General features: G+C 45.1%; 1 protein-coding gene across 3 annotated transcripts in view; it reads left to right on the top strand.

Moving 5' to 3' along the window:
* Positions 1-18,613, top strand: part of ELP1 (elongator complex protein 1) — a 59,932-nt gene that overhangs the window by 15,987 nt on the left and 25,332 nt on the right. For all 3 annotated transcript variants that reach the window (XM_028511479.2, XM_036022014.1, XM_036022013.1), the window contains exons 10-20: positions 578-671; positions 3,171-3,401; positions 4,551-4,721; positions 7,866-7,965; positions 9,562-9,747; positions 11,981-12,087; positions 12,389-12,492; positions 16,547-16,600; positions 16,692-16,797; positions 17,598-17,713; positions 18,071-18,144. In XM_028511479.2, the coding sequence (XP_028367280.1) occupies positions 578-671; positions 3,171-3,401; positions 4,551-4,721; positions 7,866-7,965; positions 9,562-9,747; positions 11,981-12,087; positions 12,389-12,492; positions 16,547-16,600; positions 16,692-16,797; positions 17,598-17,713; positions 18,071-18,144 (1,343 nt within the window). The remainder of the gene's footprint in view (positions 1-577; positions 672-3,170; positions 3,402-4,550; positions 4,722-7,865; positions 7,966-9,561; positions 9,748-11,980; positions 12,088-12,388; positions 12,493-16,546; positions 16,601-16,691; positions 16,798-17,597; positions 17,714-18,070; positions 18,145-18,613) is intronic.

Below are 18,613 nucleotides of genomic sequence, written 5' to 3'. Positions count from 1 at the left end.
TAACAGTTAACATTTTTTTAAAGATTTTATTTATTTATTTTCAGAGAGGGAAGGAAGGGAGAAAGAGAGAGAGAGAGAGAGAGAGAAACATCAATGTGCGGTTGCTGGGGGCCATGGCCTGCAACCCAGGCATGTGCCCTGACTGGGAGTCGAACCTGCAATGCTTTGGTTTGCAGCCCAAGCTCAATCCACTGAGCTACGCCAGCCAGGGCTAACAGTTAGCATTTTTATTTAAATAATCACAATTACGTTATTATCACATTTTGCAAAATTAGTAATCATTCCTTAGTATTACCTAATGCCCAGTCCATATTCAAATGTCCTTGATTGTCCAAAATGTCACCTTGCATTTGGTGGTTAAGTCTTTTTTAAGACTTTAAGCATGATGCATTTTTAAAGGCCTCTAAAATCACGCATCACACAGACTTGTTTAAGGATTCTATAGGTTAATAATTTACAGCTGGGGTCAGCTCCAGCTGTGGGATGGCTTGTCGTGAGAACAGGGAGTTCCGCTGACAGAAAGACTTCAGAGTAAACACGGAGGTAAAGGACAGTGACAGGTCTTTTTTCCTGTCAGGTAAACGACCTGCTCTGGAACGCAGATTCCACTGTGCTTGCCGTTTGGTTGGAAGACCTTCAGAGGGAAGAGAATTCCGCTCCAAAAACCTATGGTAAGATGATGCATCATCTCAGCCTTTTGTCCCATAAGATGCAGTTCAGAGTAGAAGATGTGGCATTGCCCTTATATCCCTTGTACTCAGTCCTGTGGTGGAATCTGAGATGGGCGGTGCTTAGGTTTTGGCTAGTGATGATTTCAGTTGTGTATCAGTCAGGGGTCTGTAGAGAAACGGAATCAGGGCAGGCCTGAGCAGGCTGGAAATTCAGGTAGCAGTTGATGTTTCAGTCTTGTCTGAAATTTACAGGACGGGCCTGTGTCTGCAGACAGGCAGGAGTCTCCGTTCCACTTTGAAGTGGAATTCCTTTTTCTCCAGAAAGCCTTTGCTGTTAAGGCTTTTAACCCATTAGAGGAGACCCACCCACGTTATGGAGGATGGTCTGCTTTATTTAAAGGCAGCTGATTGCATATGTTAATTGCATCTACAGAAGACCTTCCCAGCCACATCTAGACTACTGTTCAACCAAACTGCCTGGCACCGTAGCCTGGCCAAGGTGACATGGAAAATTGACCATTACAGGTCATCAGTACTTCTTAGATGGTATTACTACAGGAAATCAGAACATTGGCCAAAAGAATACTACACTGTGGAAGTGAAAAATTGGATTAGATGTAAGAATTTTAAATTGTGTAATATAGGTATTTTTTAGTGTATACGTAGTAGGTGAAACCATTAGAAAATAAAGATGAGAAGGAAAAAGTTAATCCATAATTCTGTCAACTCTAATAATGACCATTAAAATTTTCTCACCTTTGAGATTTTATGTGTTTATCTAATCATAGCCACGATCTCATTTTTGTTACATATGTAGGCGTGATACATGCAGTTTTGTAACTACATTTCCACTGTCACATACATATTTCCATTTCAGATATCCATCTGCATTATTTTAAGTTGGTGTGATATTCATTTGTGCCAGTTTCCTAAATCCCATTCTGTTAGACATTTTAAAGTTTTGTAATTTCTCATTATCAGCAATAATGTGCTGAACATTTTTATTCATAAATCTTTTCACTTGCTTGATTATTTCTCAGTGGCTTTCAAACTTTATCAGCAGAACTTTTTATTTAACTCAGATGTTACTTAGGAAACTCATTCATTCACTCATTCATTCAACCCAGTGGTTTACAGCCCTGGCTACACCTCTAGGACAAAAAAGCAAAGCCCTTTCCAGGCTCATCTCAGCGGATTCATGGTGTTGGAATGCAGAGTGTTCATCAGTGTTTTTTTTTCTCTTCGAAAGGCTCCCAGATGATTTTTAATGTGCAGCCGGGGTTGAGAACCACAGGGCGTCAAGGGCAGGCACTGGGATATGCTCAGGACATGTGTTGTGTGAGCATGTAGTCTAACTCACCAACTCACTGCCAGGGAGAAATACCGCGATAGGTGGGTGAGAGAACTGGGTTAGATTTGCTGCGATCGGTGAATTAAGAATTAGTGAGCAAGGAGATGTTTAAATAAAATAAATTTTTTTTTAATATTTCTCTTTTTTTAATATTTTATTGATTTATTTTTAGAGAGGGAAGGGAGGGAGAAAGAGAGGAAAAAAACATCAGTGTGCGGTTGCTGGGGGCCGTGGCCTGCAACCCAGGCATGTGCCCTGACTGGGAATCGAACCTGCGATGCTGTGGTTCGCAGCCTGCGAGCAATCCACTGAGCTATGCCAGCCAGGGCTTGAAAATAAATTTCTTAATATCATCAAGATATTCATTTACATGTTTCATCTGTTTTATAGAGATTGGTTTTGATGTGATTAGGTCTTTTTTTTGCTTTATTGAGCTATAGTTAATATATAACATTGTATAAATTTAAGATATACAGTGTACGATTTGATACATATATATTGTGAAATGTTTACCACAATCAGGTTCTCTTCACATAATTACCGTTTTTATTGTTGTTATGGCAAGAACATTTAAGATCAACTCTCCTGGAAACTTCCAAGTGCCCAGTGCTGTATTGTGAGCTACAGGCACCAGGCTGTATGTCAGATCCCTGCAACTTACTGTCTTATAACCGAAAGTTGGTGCCCTTTGAGTAACACCTCCCCATGTCCCCTGCCCTTCAGGATTAGGTCTTACTCTTTTAATAAATGTTGAGAAAGATCATTACTTGCTAATGTCCTTGGACAACTCAATCCTAATACCAGAGAACCTTGCACATAACTGCATACAAAGCACCTGGGAGAAAACAATAAGCATTTTAGCTTAATTCAACATGGCAGTGCTAGTCCAGAACTTTTGGATTGAGTGTTTTAACTGTTAATCTGTCAGCTTTCTTTCTTTCTAAAACAACTCTAGAAAAAAAAAAAAAAACAACAACAACTCACTACAACACTGTCTTGGTTTTAGCAGCCTTCCACCCTCATTAGTGGAGAGGCTGAGCTGGAAGAGTCATTTGAAGAAGAAAAGATTGTCCCGGTGCCCCTCGAGCGGGTGGGAGGAAGTCTGTCCCTGCGGCCTCTGAGGGCTTTCCTTTGGTTTTCCCTTGCAGTTCAGCTCTGGACGGTGGGGAACTACCACTGGTATCTCAAGCAGTGCCTGCCCTTCAGCGCCTGCGGGAAGAGCAAGATTGTGTCTCTGATGTGGGACCCAGTGACCCCGTACCGGCTGCACATTCTTTGCCAGGGCTGGCACTACCTCTGCTATGACTGGCACTGGACAACTGACCGGAGCCTGGGAGATAGTTCCAGTGACATGGCGAATGTGGCTGTCATCGATGGACGTAAGCAGCTGGGAAGGGTGTCAATGGGCCTGGAAGAGGTCCCTGGGCCTGGAAGAGGTCCCTGTACCTGGTGCCTGCTGACTTGGTGGTTTTACTAAAACAATGGGGACTGCTTAGTGGGCTGGTTGCTTCGGCTGTTTGGTTTATTTTTATTTACTTGTTTTGTTTGGATGGGAGAGCCCATAGGTGGGACATGTGCCCACCTGGGGACCATGGTCCCTCGTCTGCACACCCGCCTGCCACCCCAGTTCCTTGTGGTGCTGCATCCACAGTCTTCACATATTTCCTGGTCCAGCCTTTGAAGACATTGAAAGTTTTGACCCTGGGTAGGGGGTACTCAGTCGTGTTGTGTCTGTGGGTGTGCCATCCTGGTCGTTTGCCCTGACTTAGGTTTGCACTGACCCTGACCCTTAGATCATCTCCCCACCCCCGCCCCATGTTGCTTTGTTTTCTGATAAAATACTTGTCGATAACATACCTCCCCAGTGTGTTCAGTTGGAGTCACAGACATCTGTCTGCTGTGAGGATTGGCTTAGAATGAGGTGGAGGGGGGTGTTGTTTTTGTTTTGGTGACGGGGAGGAAATTGGGGAGAGCAGTAGCCCCCTGAACAGGCAGTTTTCGTTTTGCTGGTAACAAAAGGAAAAACTTGCTTCTAAGATTGTAGTGTGAGTTGGTGTACTAATTCATGTTCTGTGTGTTCATAATACTGATTTAATATTAATGCATTCTGTGTAGAGGACTTAATCATGTATGCCCTATTTCCAAATCCATGCAGAGGGCAGTGCTTTAAGGAACTGAAACGTACTGATCTCTTGCTGTAGTCTGGCTGGGTGGCAGGCCGAAGCTAGAGGAACTCTGACTTCGTCCTAGCCCCTGGCTCCTGAAACCTCCAAGACCAGAGATGGACTTCCAGGCCTGGAGGGGGCAGTAGCCAGATGCAGACAGAGTCTGTGATACCATTCCTTTTCCCTCTTGTATGATATGTAAGCTTTTTCATGATAAAAAAACACCGAAAATTATTTTAAAGAATTGCTGTTTATGTCCTACTACCATTATTAGTTAGTGGTACTGCACTGTTCCGATGCCTCGTTTTACACATTGAACGTCCGTGGGTGTTAACCCTCTTCCTGTCCCTCTCTCACCTGCAGACAGGGTATTGGTGACCGTCTTCCGGCAGAGTGTAGTTCCGCCTCCCATGTACACCTACCGCCTGCTGCTCCCACAGCCTGTGAACCAGGTCACGTTCTCTGCACACCCTCAGAAGAGCAACGACCTCGCTGTCCTCGATGCCAGCAACCAGATTTCTGTTTATAAGTGCGGTATGTTCACAGCTGTTATCAAGGCGCTCTGCATCCGGTTCCTCCTCTAAAGAGCAAGTTATAGCTTGGTGTTGCCCTCGCTCTGGTGTTTCTAAAAATTTTGAAGTTATAATTAATATTTATATCATCTGACATTTATTGGGTTGGCCAAAAAGTCCATTATGTTTTTTCCATATGTAGTGCTAGTAGGGCTTAGTTGTTTTTAACTTCATTTGAGATCATTTTGGTAGACTGTATTGTGACAGCTTTCATATCAGCATGCATTTAAAAAATCAGAATTGGTGAGTTTTTGTTCAGCCATTTTAATATTGAAGGTGGAAGAAAATATGCAACATTTTTGGCGCATTATGCTTTATTATTTTAAGAAAGGTAAAAACGCAACTGAAATGTGAAAAACAATGTGTGCAGTGTATGGAGAAGGTGCTGTCACTGATGGAACGTGTCAGAAGGTTTGCAAAGTTTCTTGGTACTGTTAACATTTGGGCAAATAATGCTCTGCTGTGGGGCTGTCCTATGCATTGGAAGATGGTTAGCAGCACCCCTGGCGTCTACCCACTGGAAGACGCCAGGGGTGCTGCTAAATAGTGGGAGATAGCCGACATACTCAAAACATCCAAATGAATGAAGTTATGGGTGAAAATGAAAAATGTGTCTTACTTTACAGGAAAAATATAATGGGCTTTTTGGTCAATCCAATAAATAGGCATGTGGGATTTTTTTCAACGGGATTTTAGTTTCCCTCTGGATTATAAAAACTATTCCTTTTGCTTTATTGAACTTGAAGACTCCGTTATTTAAAGAATAACGTTCAACCCTGGAAATAAGACAGCATCTTATTACCTCTTGAACGCATCTTACAGCTTCCATTGCCTTTGCCCATGTTTTCAGCCGATCTCACAGCCCCCCTGGGAGCTGGGTCACAGGTGGAGTTCTTCATTGTCAGAGATGCACGGTGGGCTTGCAGCTGCTAGAGCAAGAGTGGGCAGGGATTCCAGCCCAGGGTTCCAGCTTCTCGTTCCCTTGTCTCCCGCAGCCCCACTCTCCATGTCTAGTTGCTCTTCTGATGGACTGGGAGGCCTGACACCCGTGTTCAGTTGTGAGTTCTGTGGTCACGGCACAAATCATGCTGGCTAGTGGCGCTGCTGTCTTTGTTTTCAAGTAACTGCTGAATTCTCAGAAATAAACTAGATAGCTGCTGGGAGAGAATAGTCAAGATGAACTGTTTATATCGGAATTCCCTGCTTACTTATCAGCTTTTCTGTTAATCAGTAGCCTACTGTTTATACTAGTACAACAGTGGGTCCTCCTTTCGGTCAGAGTCATGTTGTTACAATGTTGATGAGATGCCGTAGGGACTTAACCCTTCTTTATGTCACTTAGCCTGGGATGAAATGGGCTTTGTTGTATGTGGTTACACTTAAAGTCACAGAATGTGTTGATGGCATTAAGTGAGGACCGATGTACTTGGACATGACTTCAGCTTCTCTGGGTTTAGTTTCACTCTATAAAATACTATAAAAATCCTCCTTAAACTTTTTATTATTTAATATCTTTAAAAAATAATAGTAATGTGTTCACTGTTAAGACAAATCAGAAAAAGCAAAAATTAACTGCTTTTCAAAGTGGATTTTTTATCAACCAGTAATATCAAGTAAGTGTGATTATCTTTGTACTTGACTACTGTTGGGTATCTTGTGGCTGGTTTTATGAGATTAAAAAGAGTCAGAGGAGCTTTTGTGGTGCTTACTAGATGATACTAACTTGAGTTTGCATTGTTGTTTTACAACATACATAGTGTTTTGTCTTATATTCGCTTAAAAAATAACTTTATTCATACCGCTCACCCATTTAAGGTGTACAACTTTATGGGTTTTAGTATGTTCACAGAGTTTTGCAACCATCCCCACAGTCAATCTGGGACATCTTTATTTCTGCAGAACAAAACCCCGTGGCCCCTGCATTCGCTGTGCTGACACTCACAACTCCCCGGGACCAGTAGGGCGGGTTGAGAGCTCTGCCTTTGGGAGGTTTGTCAGGTGTCTGGACGTGAGTAGGCCAGGGGTATGGGCACCTCGAGGCAGATAGCAGAGCGTCCAGGCAGGAGGTGGTGAGAGCTTGAGCCAGGGGAGCGTCTGCAGAAATGCAAAGAAGAGAAAGATCCTGCAAATCCAGGAGCTGAAAGCCTCTGAGAAGTTAAGGAGCATGTTGTAGAGTGTTGGCGTATACAAGAGTCTGGGAAAAGGCCGTGGGAGTTTTCATTTGAGCGTAGGACTTAGAAATTAGTCTTCAAACATGGAGCCGTTTCAGATGAGGGTGCTGGCGTGGATGGCTCACGTGGAGCTGGAGTTGTTGAAAGCCAGCGTTGGGCACTGTTCAGTGAGCAGGATGTCAGGAGAACATGAGGATCAGGGCTGGCAAGGGAAGGTGGCTTTTGCATTTGGTGTGACCCGGAAGCTTCCGTGAGGGTGACATGTAAGCAGAGACCCGGTGGAATCGGAGAGGGAGCCATGCCAACAGCTGGGGTGAGAACTTCTGGGCAGAGGACAGAGCCACCGCTGAGGCGCTGGTCGTCTGTAGGAGAGGGCCAGGAGTTCAGGGTGGCAGCAGCAGAGCAGGTGAGGGGAGAGTGGTGGGTGGGGTCACAGAGGGGACAGGAAACAGCTCTTGTCGCCCTTGAAGGATCTGGGAAGATGTTAGTGTTCATTCTGGTGAGACAGGGAACCTTGGGAGGGAGCAGGAAAGGGTGGTGTTCTGGCTCAGTTTTTAAAGGATTGTATTGGCTGCTGTGCGGTGAATAGCCTCCATCAGGAATGGAAGGAGAATGGCTTTTGATCAAGGGCGTGAGGTTGCAGAGAGGCGGTGGTGGGGCAGTGGGAGGAAACAGCACCGGGCTGAGAGGGCAGCCCCAGCCCGGTATTGCTGGGGCAGGTGAGGATGGTGACTGATGTGGTATGAACAGAGAATCAGATCTTGGTTCTTTCTCTGCCTGAAAGGCAGGCAGAGCTTTTAAAAAGAGAGTGAGATGTGACTATTGTCTAGATTGTTTTTTTGGTAAAGTAGTTTGACACCTAGAACCCCGTGGCCTTAGTATCAAGAGAAACAGTTATAGTTTACCATGATCGTATTTGCAATTTTGTTTTCTAGGTGATAGTCCGAGTGCGGATCCCACGGTGAAACTGGGAGCTGTGGGTGAAAGTGGATTTACGGTTTCCCTCGGGACCCCTCACCTGGAAAAGAGATACGAGTAGGTGGTTCTTAACTAGAGCTACAAGTGGTGGGTTCTTAGGAGTAAATTTACCCTCTGTTATCCTGCACTGCAGCAAGTAGATACAACACCGTGTGCTGGTTTTTCAGCCTCGTGGGGGAAGCCACTCACTTGTATTCCGAATGTCATATGTGCTGATGGGTGGCAGGAGAGTGCACGTAATAAACCAGCCTAAAACCCACTCCTCTCAGCAGCCCTTGGTTCTCCAGGGAGCGATGGAGATGAAGGTGACAGGGCAGAGCTGCATTCGCGCACCTCGGTGAGGAGTCCAGGTTGCTGACGTGCGGCCGGCCCCACGCAGCCTGTGCCTTGGCCTCATCCCGCGCTCCGAAACCGCTGGGTGCCCCGAGGTTGCAAATCAGAACGCATTTCCCTCTGGAAGTAATGTTATAAATGGGTATAAGCAAATACCTCAGGAACACTATAGGCATTATAATATGACCAGGAAGCCAAATTATTAATTATAATGCCATCTCTGTAAAAATCCAGGATTTCAGTGTATTTTATGTGATGAGCCCATGTTTTTAATAACCTCGCTATTCTGTCTCCTGGGAGCTTTTATTCCTAAGCTCATAGGAATAATAAATTGACTAGAACAAACAACTGAATGTTTCTTAAATACATGCAGTATATTTAATAAATGTACGACCTATATGTATCTTACCTGTGTTTGATTTGGAGTCTGCCTATATAATGCTTAATAGTTTTCAAAGAACATTGCCATGGATGATTCTATTCCACAGACTGGAAACCATGAGAGGACAGAAAGTGTGAGGCAATTTAGAATATAGGGTCACGTTTTAGAAGTCGAGAGAAGAGCTTCCAGTCATTCAGAGACAGTTCAGTGAAGGACGTGAAGACTTCTCGTAACCCTAGAGGAAGGGCTGGGTGAGCGCTGGCAGAGAAGGACTGGGAACATCGGGTGTGGCAGGCAGCAGAGCGCTGGTAAGAACCAGGTGGGGGTGCCCCTGCGCGGGGCCGAACGCAGCGCAGAGCCTGAGTCCTGGAGAGCTGGGTGAGCAGCTCCTTGGGTGTGCGCTGCGGGCCTGCTGCTCCAGCTCAAAGGCAGGAACTGGCTGCTAGGAGTTCCTGCCTGGGGTGGCAGAACGTACTGTCCTCTGGTGTGTGAATGCTGTCGAAGGGAGACATTAGAGGCAGGGAAACTCGCTCGCAAGCTAATGTGAGAAGCTTAGGAAAGGACCCGTTCTATTGAGACCCAAGGATCTGCTGCAGTTTGGTTTGTGGGGACAGTGGAAAACCTCTGGGGTTTATTAGCGCAGGGTTGACCTGGGGCAGGGGGTTTTCTTGTGTGGTCTGTCTCCGGCAGCGTTCTCTCCAAGTCTGTGAAGATCTCGGAATATAAGAGACAAGGGTAAATGAATAGAAAACATACTTTAGAGCCAGGCAAATGTTACCCGTGGATTTTTTAGTATTCAAAATCACTTCAGGTCTTGTCCCTCCAAATAATTAGGTGTTGACTGTATACAGGGTGGTTTATTCTTCCTTCATTCGGGAAATTCTCGGGGGTATTAAAAGCTTTATTCACATTTTGCATATTCTCAATATTTAAAACAGAATTCAGTTTGAGAGTAGCGAAGATCAAGAAGAAGTAAATCCACTGAAGCTCAGCTTTCTCACCTGGATCCAGGAAGACGTCTTCCTGGCCGTGAGCCACAGCCATGCCAGCCCGAGGTCTGTCATTCACCACCTGACTGTGGCCTCTTCCGAGACGGACGGCGAGCTCGGGCAGCTCACTGTCAGGTACCACAGCACTCTGCTGGATTTCGTGTCTCGCCGGATGGGGTTAGGCTTTGTCCGTACTCGCATAAGGCTTGTTTTGGCTTCAGCGAGCCAAGTTGAGGGGCAGTAGCTTCCTTGTTAGATACAATTAGCATGTGGTTAAGGCTGGTTTTGAGTCATGTGCAAATATAGGCTAAAAATGTATCGAGTGGTGAAAAATAGGACAAATACCAATAGATGAGGCAACAAAACATTTTAAGATATGTTAAAATAATTTTTAAAAAGATTTTATTGATTTATTTGTAGAGAGAGGGGAAGGGAGGGACAAAGAGAGGTAGAGAGACCGATGTGAGAGAGAAACCTTAACTGGGTGCCTCTCGGCGCCCCGCAGGAATCCAACCGGTGGCGACCTTCCACTTGGCAGGACAGTGCCAGCCAGCTGAGCCACACTGGTCAGGGCGAGATGTGTTAAAAGTTTTAATTGAACATATACTTACATCCCAGCCGGGTGATTGCTAGCCCATGGGAGACAGCCGCTGATCACCCTCGGTAGTTATGAGAATCAGTTGCAGATCTGTTTCTCTGTGTTATATTTTGATGTCTGGCCTCCTCTTTACATGCTGTTTGGCGCTTGAGTCCACTTACTGCTGGGAAGTCTCCTCTGTTTTCTTTGCTAAAATTTCACTGCTGCCTGACCCCGAGTTTCATTTCGATTCCTGACTGCGCCTTTGTCCCAGGTTTTAGTGAGAGCTGTTGTTTGCAGTGCAAGGCCCCGTTGTGCAGTAGAGCGTTGTCCACACAGCCCTGGGAAATCCTCAGGTTTCCGGTGTCACAGCTTGGCACCTTGGGCATGCACTGATGTGAATCTCCAGCTTCATTTGTTATTAAAGGTCTGGTTCGATGTAACCTCTGAAAAGCTTGTTGCAAAATTAGGAACCTTTCCTTATTGTATACATAAAACATATCCTGATGCGGTCATTAACTCTGAATCTTTGACTCATAATACTTTATATTTTTAAAAAGCTTTTTGTGACTATGTCTGGATGCAGGAAATGATGTAGCTGCATGTAGCACTTAAAGGTAACCAGGGATTTACTTTTGGAAAGCAGAACATTTTCCATTAGAAATGTGTAAATTATGCCAGTTTCTAGTTTTCAGAATTTAAAATTCTTTGTAGAAGAAAGAGCTAGATGCATTCATCTCATTGACTATAAAAAGGGAATGTGAAGCCTCTTAAAATGTGTTTCTGTTGCTTTGATTTTTGTTTCTCAAAAAAGACTGTTCATGTAAAGGATCAATGTCTTTGAGGACTATGAAGTCTCACAATTAGCTCTTAGGTCTTAATGGCTTACATTTACTACAGCGTGTGCTTTGTGAAAGGTGCTCTTCTCAGTGCTCTACCTAGATTAACTCACTTCTCTCTCACAATACCTCTTCGGAGTCTGTGCTGTTAGTGTTTACAGCTGAGGCAGCTAAGGCACAGAGCACGCAAGTAAGTTGCCCGAGGTCACAGGTGAAGGCGGGATCCATTCCCAGAGAGTCTAGTTCCAGAGTCTGTTCTCTTAACTTACAGATAATTTACCCTGACAAAATCTGGGACTTTGGGGGTATTTTATAGATTGGTTAAACACTCTGAATAAATGTTAGCATTGGCACCATTTGTTTTTATCTCACCACCTCTTCCACCGCCTTTAAAACACGACTGATGTCTTTTCACTGACTCAGGTAGAAGCACAACGGCGGTAGCACATCGCCCTCTTCCCATGGACGCAGACCTGCAGACGTCCCTGAGTGCATGCGGTAGCGATGGAGCATGCTCTGCTTTCCTACAGACCGCTTTTTTCATGCAGTTTATGTTTTAAGAAGACAAGTACTATTGGCACCAGGCATATCTCATGAAGGCAGTAAATTATAAGTTGCAGTAAGTTATAACAACTTGCTGCCAGAATAGGAGGGACGTCTTCACAGTGAGATGCCTGGCTTATGTGTAGTGTGGAAGATAGTGTGATATGGCAGTAGTTGCTTTACCTGGGCTCGCGATTGCGGTGGTTTATCATTGCGTGTGTGAGCACAGTGTTGTGGGTGCATGTATGCATTATGTGTATATTGTATTGAAATAAGCAGAGCAGCACCAAAAGGAAAGTGCTCATTTCTTTGTCTGTTTTGCAAAATGTGAAATGTTTAGTGAAATGTCACTACTTTTGAGAAAAATGGTCTGTCCACATCCCCTCCCTCCCTTGTTTTACTTTGCCAGTTCATCTGTGACAGTGGATGGGGTGATAATCAGCCTGTGTTGCAATTCCAAGACCAAGTCAGTGGCATTACAGCTGGCTGGTGGCCAGATACTGAAGTACCTCTGGGGTGAGTATCAGAACGTTAGGAAAGCACATTCACTATGTATATGCCTGTTTAATTCTTGTAAACGTGACTCGTATCGTTTCTGTACCACACTGATTGTTAGAGCTTTTAACTGCTCTGGAAAACCCTGAGCTGTAGCTCGGAATTGGCGTGTGTTTCCCACCTCTCCTTTCTCTTGTAACGAACTGCAGCACCCTAGAGAGTTTCCAAGGATATATTTGGAAAGTGATCCAAGCTGCATGTTAAGTGTTTTAGCAAGTTGAACGTGACACTTTTTGACAAACCTCACCTGCCAATCCTGCAGAGTCCCCCTCTGTGGCTGTCGAACCCTGGAAGAACCCAGGTGGTGTTCCTGTTCGCTTTCCTTATCCGTGCAAGCAGACTGAATTGGCCGTGGTTGGAGGGGAGGTAAGTGAACTCAGGGCAGACAAACTTAGCAGCTAAGACGGTGACCCAGGATCTGATTGCATTAGGTAAGAAGAGTCAGGGCTTTGGAGGTGCACCTGGGTCTCACTAACTCTTAAGGTAGCAGTGAGAAGTTACCCATTTTCCTGAGCCTCAGCTTCTTCATCTGTGAAATGGGATTAAGAGATGGACTGGCATGCAGTGGTTAGTTGATTCCTAGTTAGCTGATTCCTTTCCTTGGAGGTATACATTTACAAATAGAAGAATGCGGTAATGTTCTTAACAGCATCCCAGGTGGGTCTAATGTGTAGCCACAGTAGAGAACTACGGAATTTTGTCAGACCTTTTATTCAGAAATGACTTGTGGACTTTCGGTCAAGATGGCGGCATAAGTAAACAGCTCACCTCCTTGCACAACCACGTCAAAGTTATAACTAAAATATAGAACAACCGTCCCTCAGAACCATCAGAAATAGAGTTGACTGGAAGTCTAACAACTACAAAATTAAAGAAACCACAGCCACCCAGACTGGTGGGAGGGGCAGAGACACAGAATGGGCTGGTCCCGTGCCCATGTGTGGTGGATAAAAATTTAGGAGGCACAGCTCGAGAGTGAGGAGTCCCAGCCCCACAGCAGGCCCCTCAGCCCGTGGTTCCAGTGCCAGGGACATAAGTCCCCATAACTACTGGCTGCAAAAACCAGTGGGGATTGAATTGGTGGAAGAAACTTCTGGAGTCCCAAGCAGTTCCTGTTAAAGAACCCACGCACAGACTTACTCCCTCTGAGCTGCAGCACCAGGGTTCCAGCTTGGAAGGCACCAGTGGTGTTCAGGGAGGATCTGAAGTGTCTGGTGGTGTCAAGACGAGAGCTGGGGGACAACTTTCTCCCAAGCAGAAAAGTGGGCAGAGGCCAATGTCCCTTTTCTGACCCCTCACACCACAGAGCCGGCAGGCTGGTGCCATATCTGAGACTCTGTCAACCTGGCTAACACTTTGCCCCACTTTGGAGATCCCCAGAGACTCAGTCTCACCCAACTTATGGGCCCAACCAAGCTGCTTTTCCATATGAATGGCTGATCTTGGGTTCGCAACTTCCTAAATCCTCTCAAACAAGCAACAGCCAGCCTTAGTGAGCCCCCAACCCTTGTACCTCTTACGAAGTGGCCCCAGGCCAGGCACTAGCACCAGCCAGCCAAGATTTACAGCTTGGCTTCACCAGGGAATCTCCACGCCCAGCACAAGTAGCAGCCATCTCAGATTGCTCTATAGCTTAGGGTGGCCACAGGCAAAACACAGGTGGGGGCTGACATTGACCTGTACCACCCAGGAAACCCCAGGGCCTCCATACCCAGCGGGCAGCCACAGACCACATCAGAGCACCACCACCCTGCTGCCACACAGCTGGTCCCCCATGGAGGGCAGAGGTTGGTGGACTAGTGGTTATGGCCAGTCCTTGTAGCTGACTGGCCTGGGCTGCCGTATTTGCCTTTGGGGAAAATGTGGAGGCAGGATTGACTTGAGAATTATGGTTAACTTTTTATGCATTCACTGTTTAGTGAGCACCTACTCTGTGTCTGTCCCCATGATAGCCATGTTTAGAATAAGGAGAGCAATGGATCTGCTGTGATCTATGCAGATCGGACCACTGAGGAACAGTGGGTTCCACTGGGGGTAGAGGGTCACATCACTGGCAAACTCAAAGGTATCCAGAGGGAAACTAGGATCGCAAATGTCTGGGCCACACCCTTATCCCACATTTTTCAAAACTTAAGGCCTAAAGGTAAGGCCTTCAGGGTGTGGGAGGTATCCTGTTTTGATCTAACTAGAATCCTTTGCATCCTTATTCTGGTAACCAGTTACTCTGCTTTGTAGAGAAGCCACTCCTTCCCCATTCCTTGTGATTCTGGAGGGGCTCTCAGTTGTGGTACTGTGACCTCCAGCCACAGGGACAGACTATGACCTACAGTAGCAGACCAATCAAAGCCCTTCCCTGGGGCTTTTGTCTTTTTCCCTTTGGCTTGTGAGTTAAAGGATATGTTTGCAGAGATGGTGGCACTCGTATCCCCAGCCATTTGGAAGAACTTGAAATAATTACTCAAACACACAAATAGAAGACAAGCTGAGAAGGACCGAGATGGAGTGTAACTGGAGCAAAGACAGTCACGCATCACTAAACGACAGGGATACATCCTGAGAATGTCATCATCGGGCAGTTTCGTTGTGCACACACCACAGAGTGCACTTGCATTTAAGTCAAGCACAAGAGAAAACGAGGCGATCAAGAGACAAGGCAAACAGACGTGTGAGGCTGCTGCTGGCACCACACGACATACTGATTTACAGCAAACTTTTATAAGTAGCAAGAGTACACTCTAAAATAGCAATAAAAAGTATAGTAAATATATAAACCAGTAACTGAGCTGTTTATTACCATTATCAACTACTGTGTACTTTACATAATTATATGTGCTATATTTTTATACCACTGGTGGTGTGGTTGGTTTATCAATATCAGCATCACCACAGAACCCATAATGTGTTGTATACGACACTAAGAGAGCTACGATGTTAATAGGCAATAGAAAATTTCAGTCCTGGTGGTCAGTGGTCACAACCAAACCTTGCAGCTGACTGGCCTGGATAAAATCTGCCAACAGCAGCCAAGAGGAGGGTGTACTGAACCCACACGAAGGGCACATCTTGAGTACCCAGCTTGGGTGATGGGGGAGGCTGTGCCACTGGACCCTACAGGACACCTACTACATTAGGCCACACTACCAATACACGGAATCAAAGCAGCTCTACCTAATACATAGAAACAAACAGGGAGGCTGCCAAAGAAGGAGACAAAGAAACATGGCCCAAATGAAAGAACAGATCAAAACTCAAAAAAAAAGTACTAAACAAAATGGAGATAAGCAATCTATTCGATGCAGAGTTCGAAACACTGGTTATAAGGATGGTCAGGGAATTTAGTAAGGACCTCAACAGTATAAAAAAGATCCAGTCAGAAATGAAGGATTCACTGATTGGAATAAAAAACAATGTACAGAGAACAGCAGTAGGGTGGATGAAGTGAAGAATCAAATCAGTGTTTTGGAACATATGCAAAAAAATCCAGTCAGAACAACAAGAAGTAAAAAGAATCCAAAGTGTGAAGATGGTATAAGCAGCCTCTGGGACAACTTCAAGAGGTCCAACATTCGCATTGTAGAAAAGAAGTTAGTTACCTGCAGGGGAGTTCCCATAAGACAGTCAGCTGATTTCTCAAAATGAACCTTGCAGGCTAGAAGGGATTGGCAAGAAATAATCAGTCATGAAAGCACAGACCTACAGCCAAGATTGCTCTACCCAGCAAAGCTATCATTGAGAATTGAATGGCAGGTAAATAGCTTCCCAGACAAGAAAAAAAGGAAAGGAGTTCATCGTCACCAAACCATTAATATATGAAATATTAAAGGGACTTGTTTAAGACAAAGAAGATCAAAACTATGAATAATAAAATGACAAAAAATACATATCAACAATTGAATTTCAGAAACAAACTAAACAAGAAGAGACAGAATCGTGGATGTGGAGTGTTTTGATGGTTGCCAGATGTGACAGGGGTGTGGAGGATGGATGAGAGGTGAGGGGACTAAGAAGTACAAATAGGGATTTACAGAATAGCCATGGGGATGTACAGTATGGGAAATGGAGTAGCCAAAGAGCTTACACGTATGACCCTTGGACTTGAACAGTGGTGAGGGGATTGCCTGTGGGAGTGGGGTGTGCTAGGTGGAGAGGGGCAAAGGGAGAAAAATCAGGTCAACTATAAGAGCTTAATCAATAAAATATAATTTAAAAAACAAATAAAAAATGACAGGACTTGCTGCCGAATTGTATGGCATCATACTCCATTCAGAACAGGACCAACCACATCTTTTGTATCTATATTCTTTCCTGAATACAGAGACTTAGCTTTGAAGTCACAGGTCAGTAGGAATGTGTAATAGAAAAGTTAGGTTTAACTAGCTTGGTTTGAATTGTTCATAATTTCAGCTTTATTTCTTTGCAGGAATGTGTCCTTGGTCTGACTGACAGGTGTCGCCTTTTCATCAATGACAATGAGGTATAAAGGCTTGGTTTGGTCCTGGGTCCTTTTCCATGTTGCTCCAAGTAATAACGCCCAGCTTCCCCTTGCTTCCCTTGCTTCGTTGTAGGTTGCTTCGAATATCACGTCGTTTGCAGTATATGATGAGTTTTTATTGTTGACAACTCATTCCCATACCTGCCAGTGTTTTTGTCTGAGAGATGCCTCATTTAAAAGTAAGTTTTCAGTGTATAAAATAGAAAACAGTCCCTCTTCTTATATCTTTTTTCTCTGAAGTCTTGATGACTTTCAAGTCCTTCAATTATTCTGGCTTTGGATCCCCGAGACCTCGACTGGGGTAAGCCCGTGGAGTGCAGTTCCTTCGTCCCTAATCTCAACACGGCACCTCAGTTGAATCATTCTGCGCCCGTTAGCAAGACTTCCAGAGCAGGCAGTCCTTCCTTTAGCAGAATATTCTAAAGTTAAACAAGAAGTTTTCAGGAGATTTTAGTGTATAACTGATGTAATAGTTTACTTTGAATTACCAGTAAATACCAAACTGCCAATATGATCTTCCTTTATAACCTCACTTTGGCCACCCTCCATTTTACCATCTGAAGGGCGCCATCTGGTGGTTTGCAGGAAATTGGCTCCATTTTTTCCCTTTTATTCCATGCTGCCACCCTGTGTATGTGTGTATTTTCCTTATTCTTAAACCTCCACTTACTTTGTTTGCTTCTAACTTGGAAATGGAGTCACTCACCGGTATAATTACAGTGCTGAGAAACAGGGAAGCTACCCAACCTCCCCTGTGTTTTCCAGACCAGTTGATAAGTTGTGGACGGGAATATGCATGAAGGCTCTGTGACGGGGAGCATGTTCATGGGGTGAGGCTGTTTATCAGGAAGGTGAATGGTCTTGCGGTTAAGTGGGGGAGAGCAAAGGAGCCTGATTGTTAGCCGCTCTCTTCCATTTTGGATAACGTGCAGTTTCACCTACAGTTAGTGAGGGGTGGCTTAGCCAGTGGTGTCTTCAGCATTACAGGCAAGTCTGAGCAGCAGTGATGCGCCCAACGGGGAGATTCTGCGGAAGGTGGAGAGGGGCTCGCGCATTGTCACTGTCATGCCCCAGGACACGAAGCTGGTGTTGCAGGTAAGTGGGTTTTTTAGGCTGTGTTTCTGATCGTCATTCAGTCAGTGCCAGACAGTTCCTGCAGGTTGTATTGTAGGCTCTGTCATCATTCGCAGTAATGTATTCTAAGCCTTTCCTGGCTGGGTTCTCTGTCAGCTTTATGCAGAGGGGTGTTCACAGAGACTCTGCCTAGTCAGGCTGATAGGGAGGCTTTTCTGGAAGGGGGAGCCAAATACTGAGCACAAGTGGACTCTGCTGAAAGTGTGAAGTACAGCATTGTGGTGGCTCACTGTGGAGTTGGGTGAAGTTGTGTACCCTGGGTGGTTAAGTGTTTTCTGTTTCATTAAGAAATCGTTACTTTGATGTGTTTATTTTAAGATGCCAAGGGGAAACTTGGAAGTTGTTCATCACCGAGCCCTGGTTTTAGCTCAGATTCGGAAGTGGTTGGATAAGTAAGTACCATGTATATGACTAGTTAGCTTGTTCTGACTTAGTGTATGTGAGGACAAACAGTATTCTTTTAAAGTGTTTAAAACTTAAAAGTCTGAAAAACATTCATTACACATGTCGACCAGGGTATCAGAGCACTTTTTATTCACACTTCCATTTTAATTCCATGTGGTGTGGTAGACATTTCTAGTGGAAAGAATTGCGCAGCCCTGACTGACATCAGTCAGGGCTCCTTAGCCTCGGGGGTCCAGGTGGGCTTTAGATGGCCCGTGAGCCCAGGGAAGTGGGGCACCAGACCATGTCTGTGTGTTTATCTAAGCAGAAGGCCCACGGCTGCAGAGTTGCCAGGGACCAGTGACCCCCAGGTGCCTGGGCCACTGTTAGGAAAGCAGCCTTCCCTTGCCTGAGTCTGTATGGGGGAAGCTGGGTTATTTTGTTAAAAAAGGAAGTGGCCCTAAGCTCCATGATGGT

The sequence above is a fragment of the Phyllostomus discolor genome, chromosome 3, assembly GCF_004126475.2.
Source record: "Phyllostomus discolor isolate MPI-MPIP mPhyDis1 chromosome 3, mPhyDis1.pri.v3, whole genome shotgun sequence".
Taxonomy (NCBI): domain Eukaryota; kingdom Metazoa; phylum Chordata; class Mammalia; order Chiroptera; family Phyllostomidae; genus Phyllostomus; species Phyllostomus discolor.
This window is presented reverse-complemented; position numbering and strand designations above follow the sequence as displayed.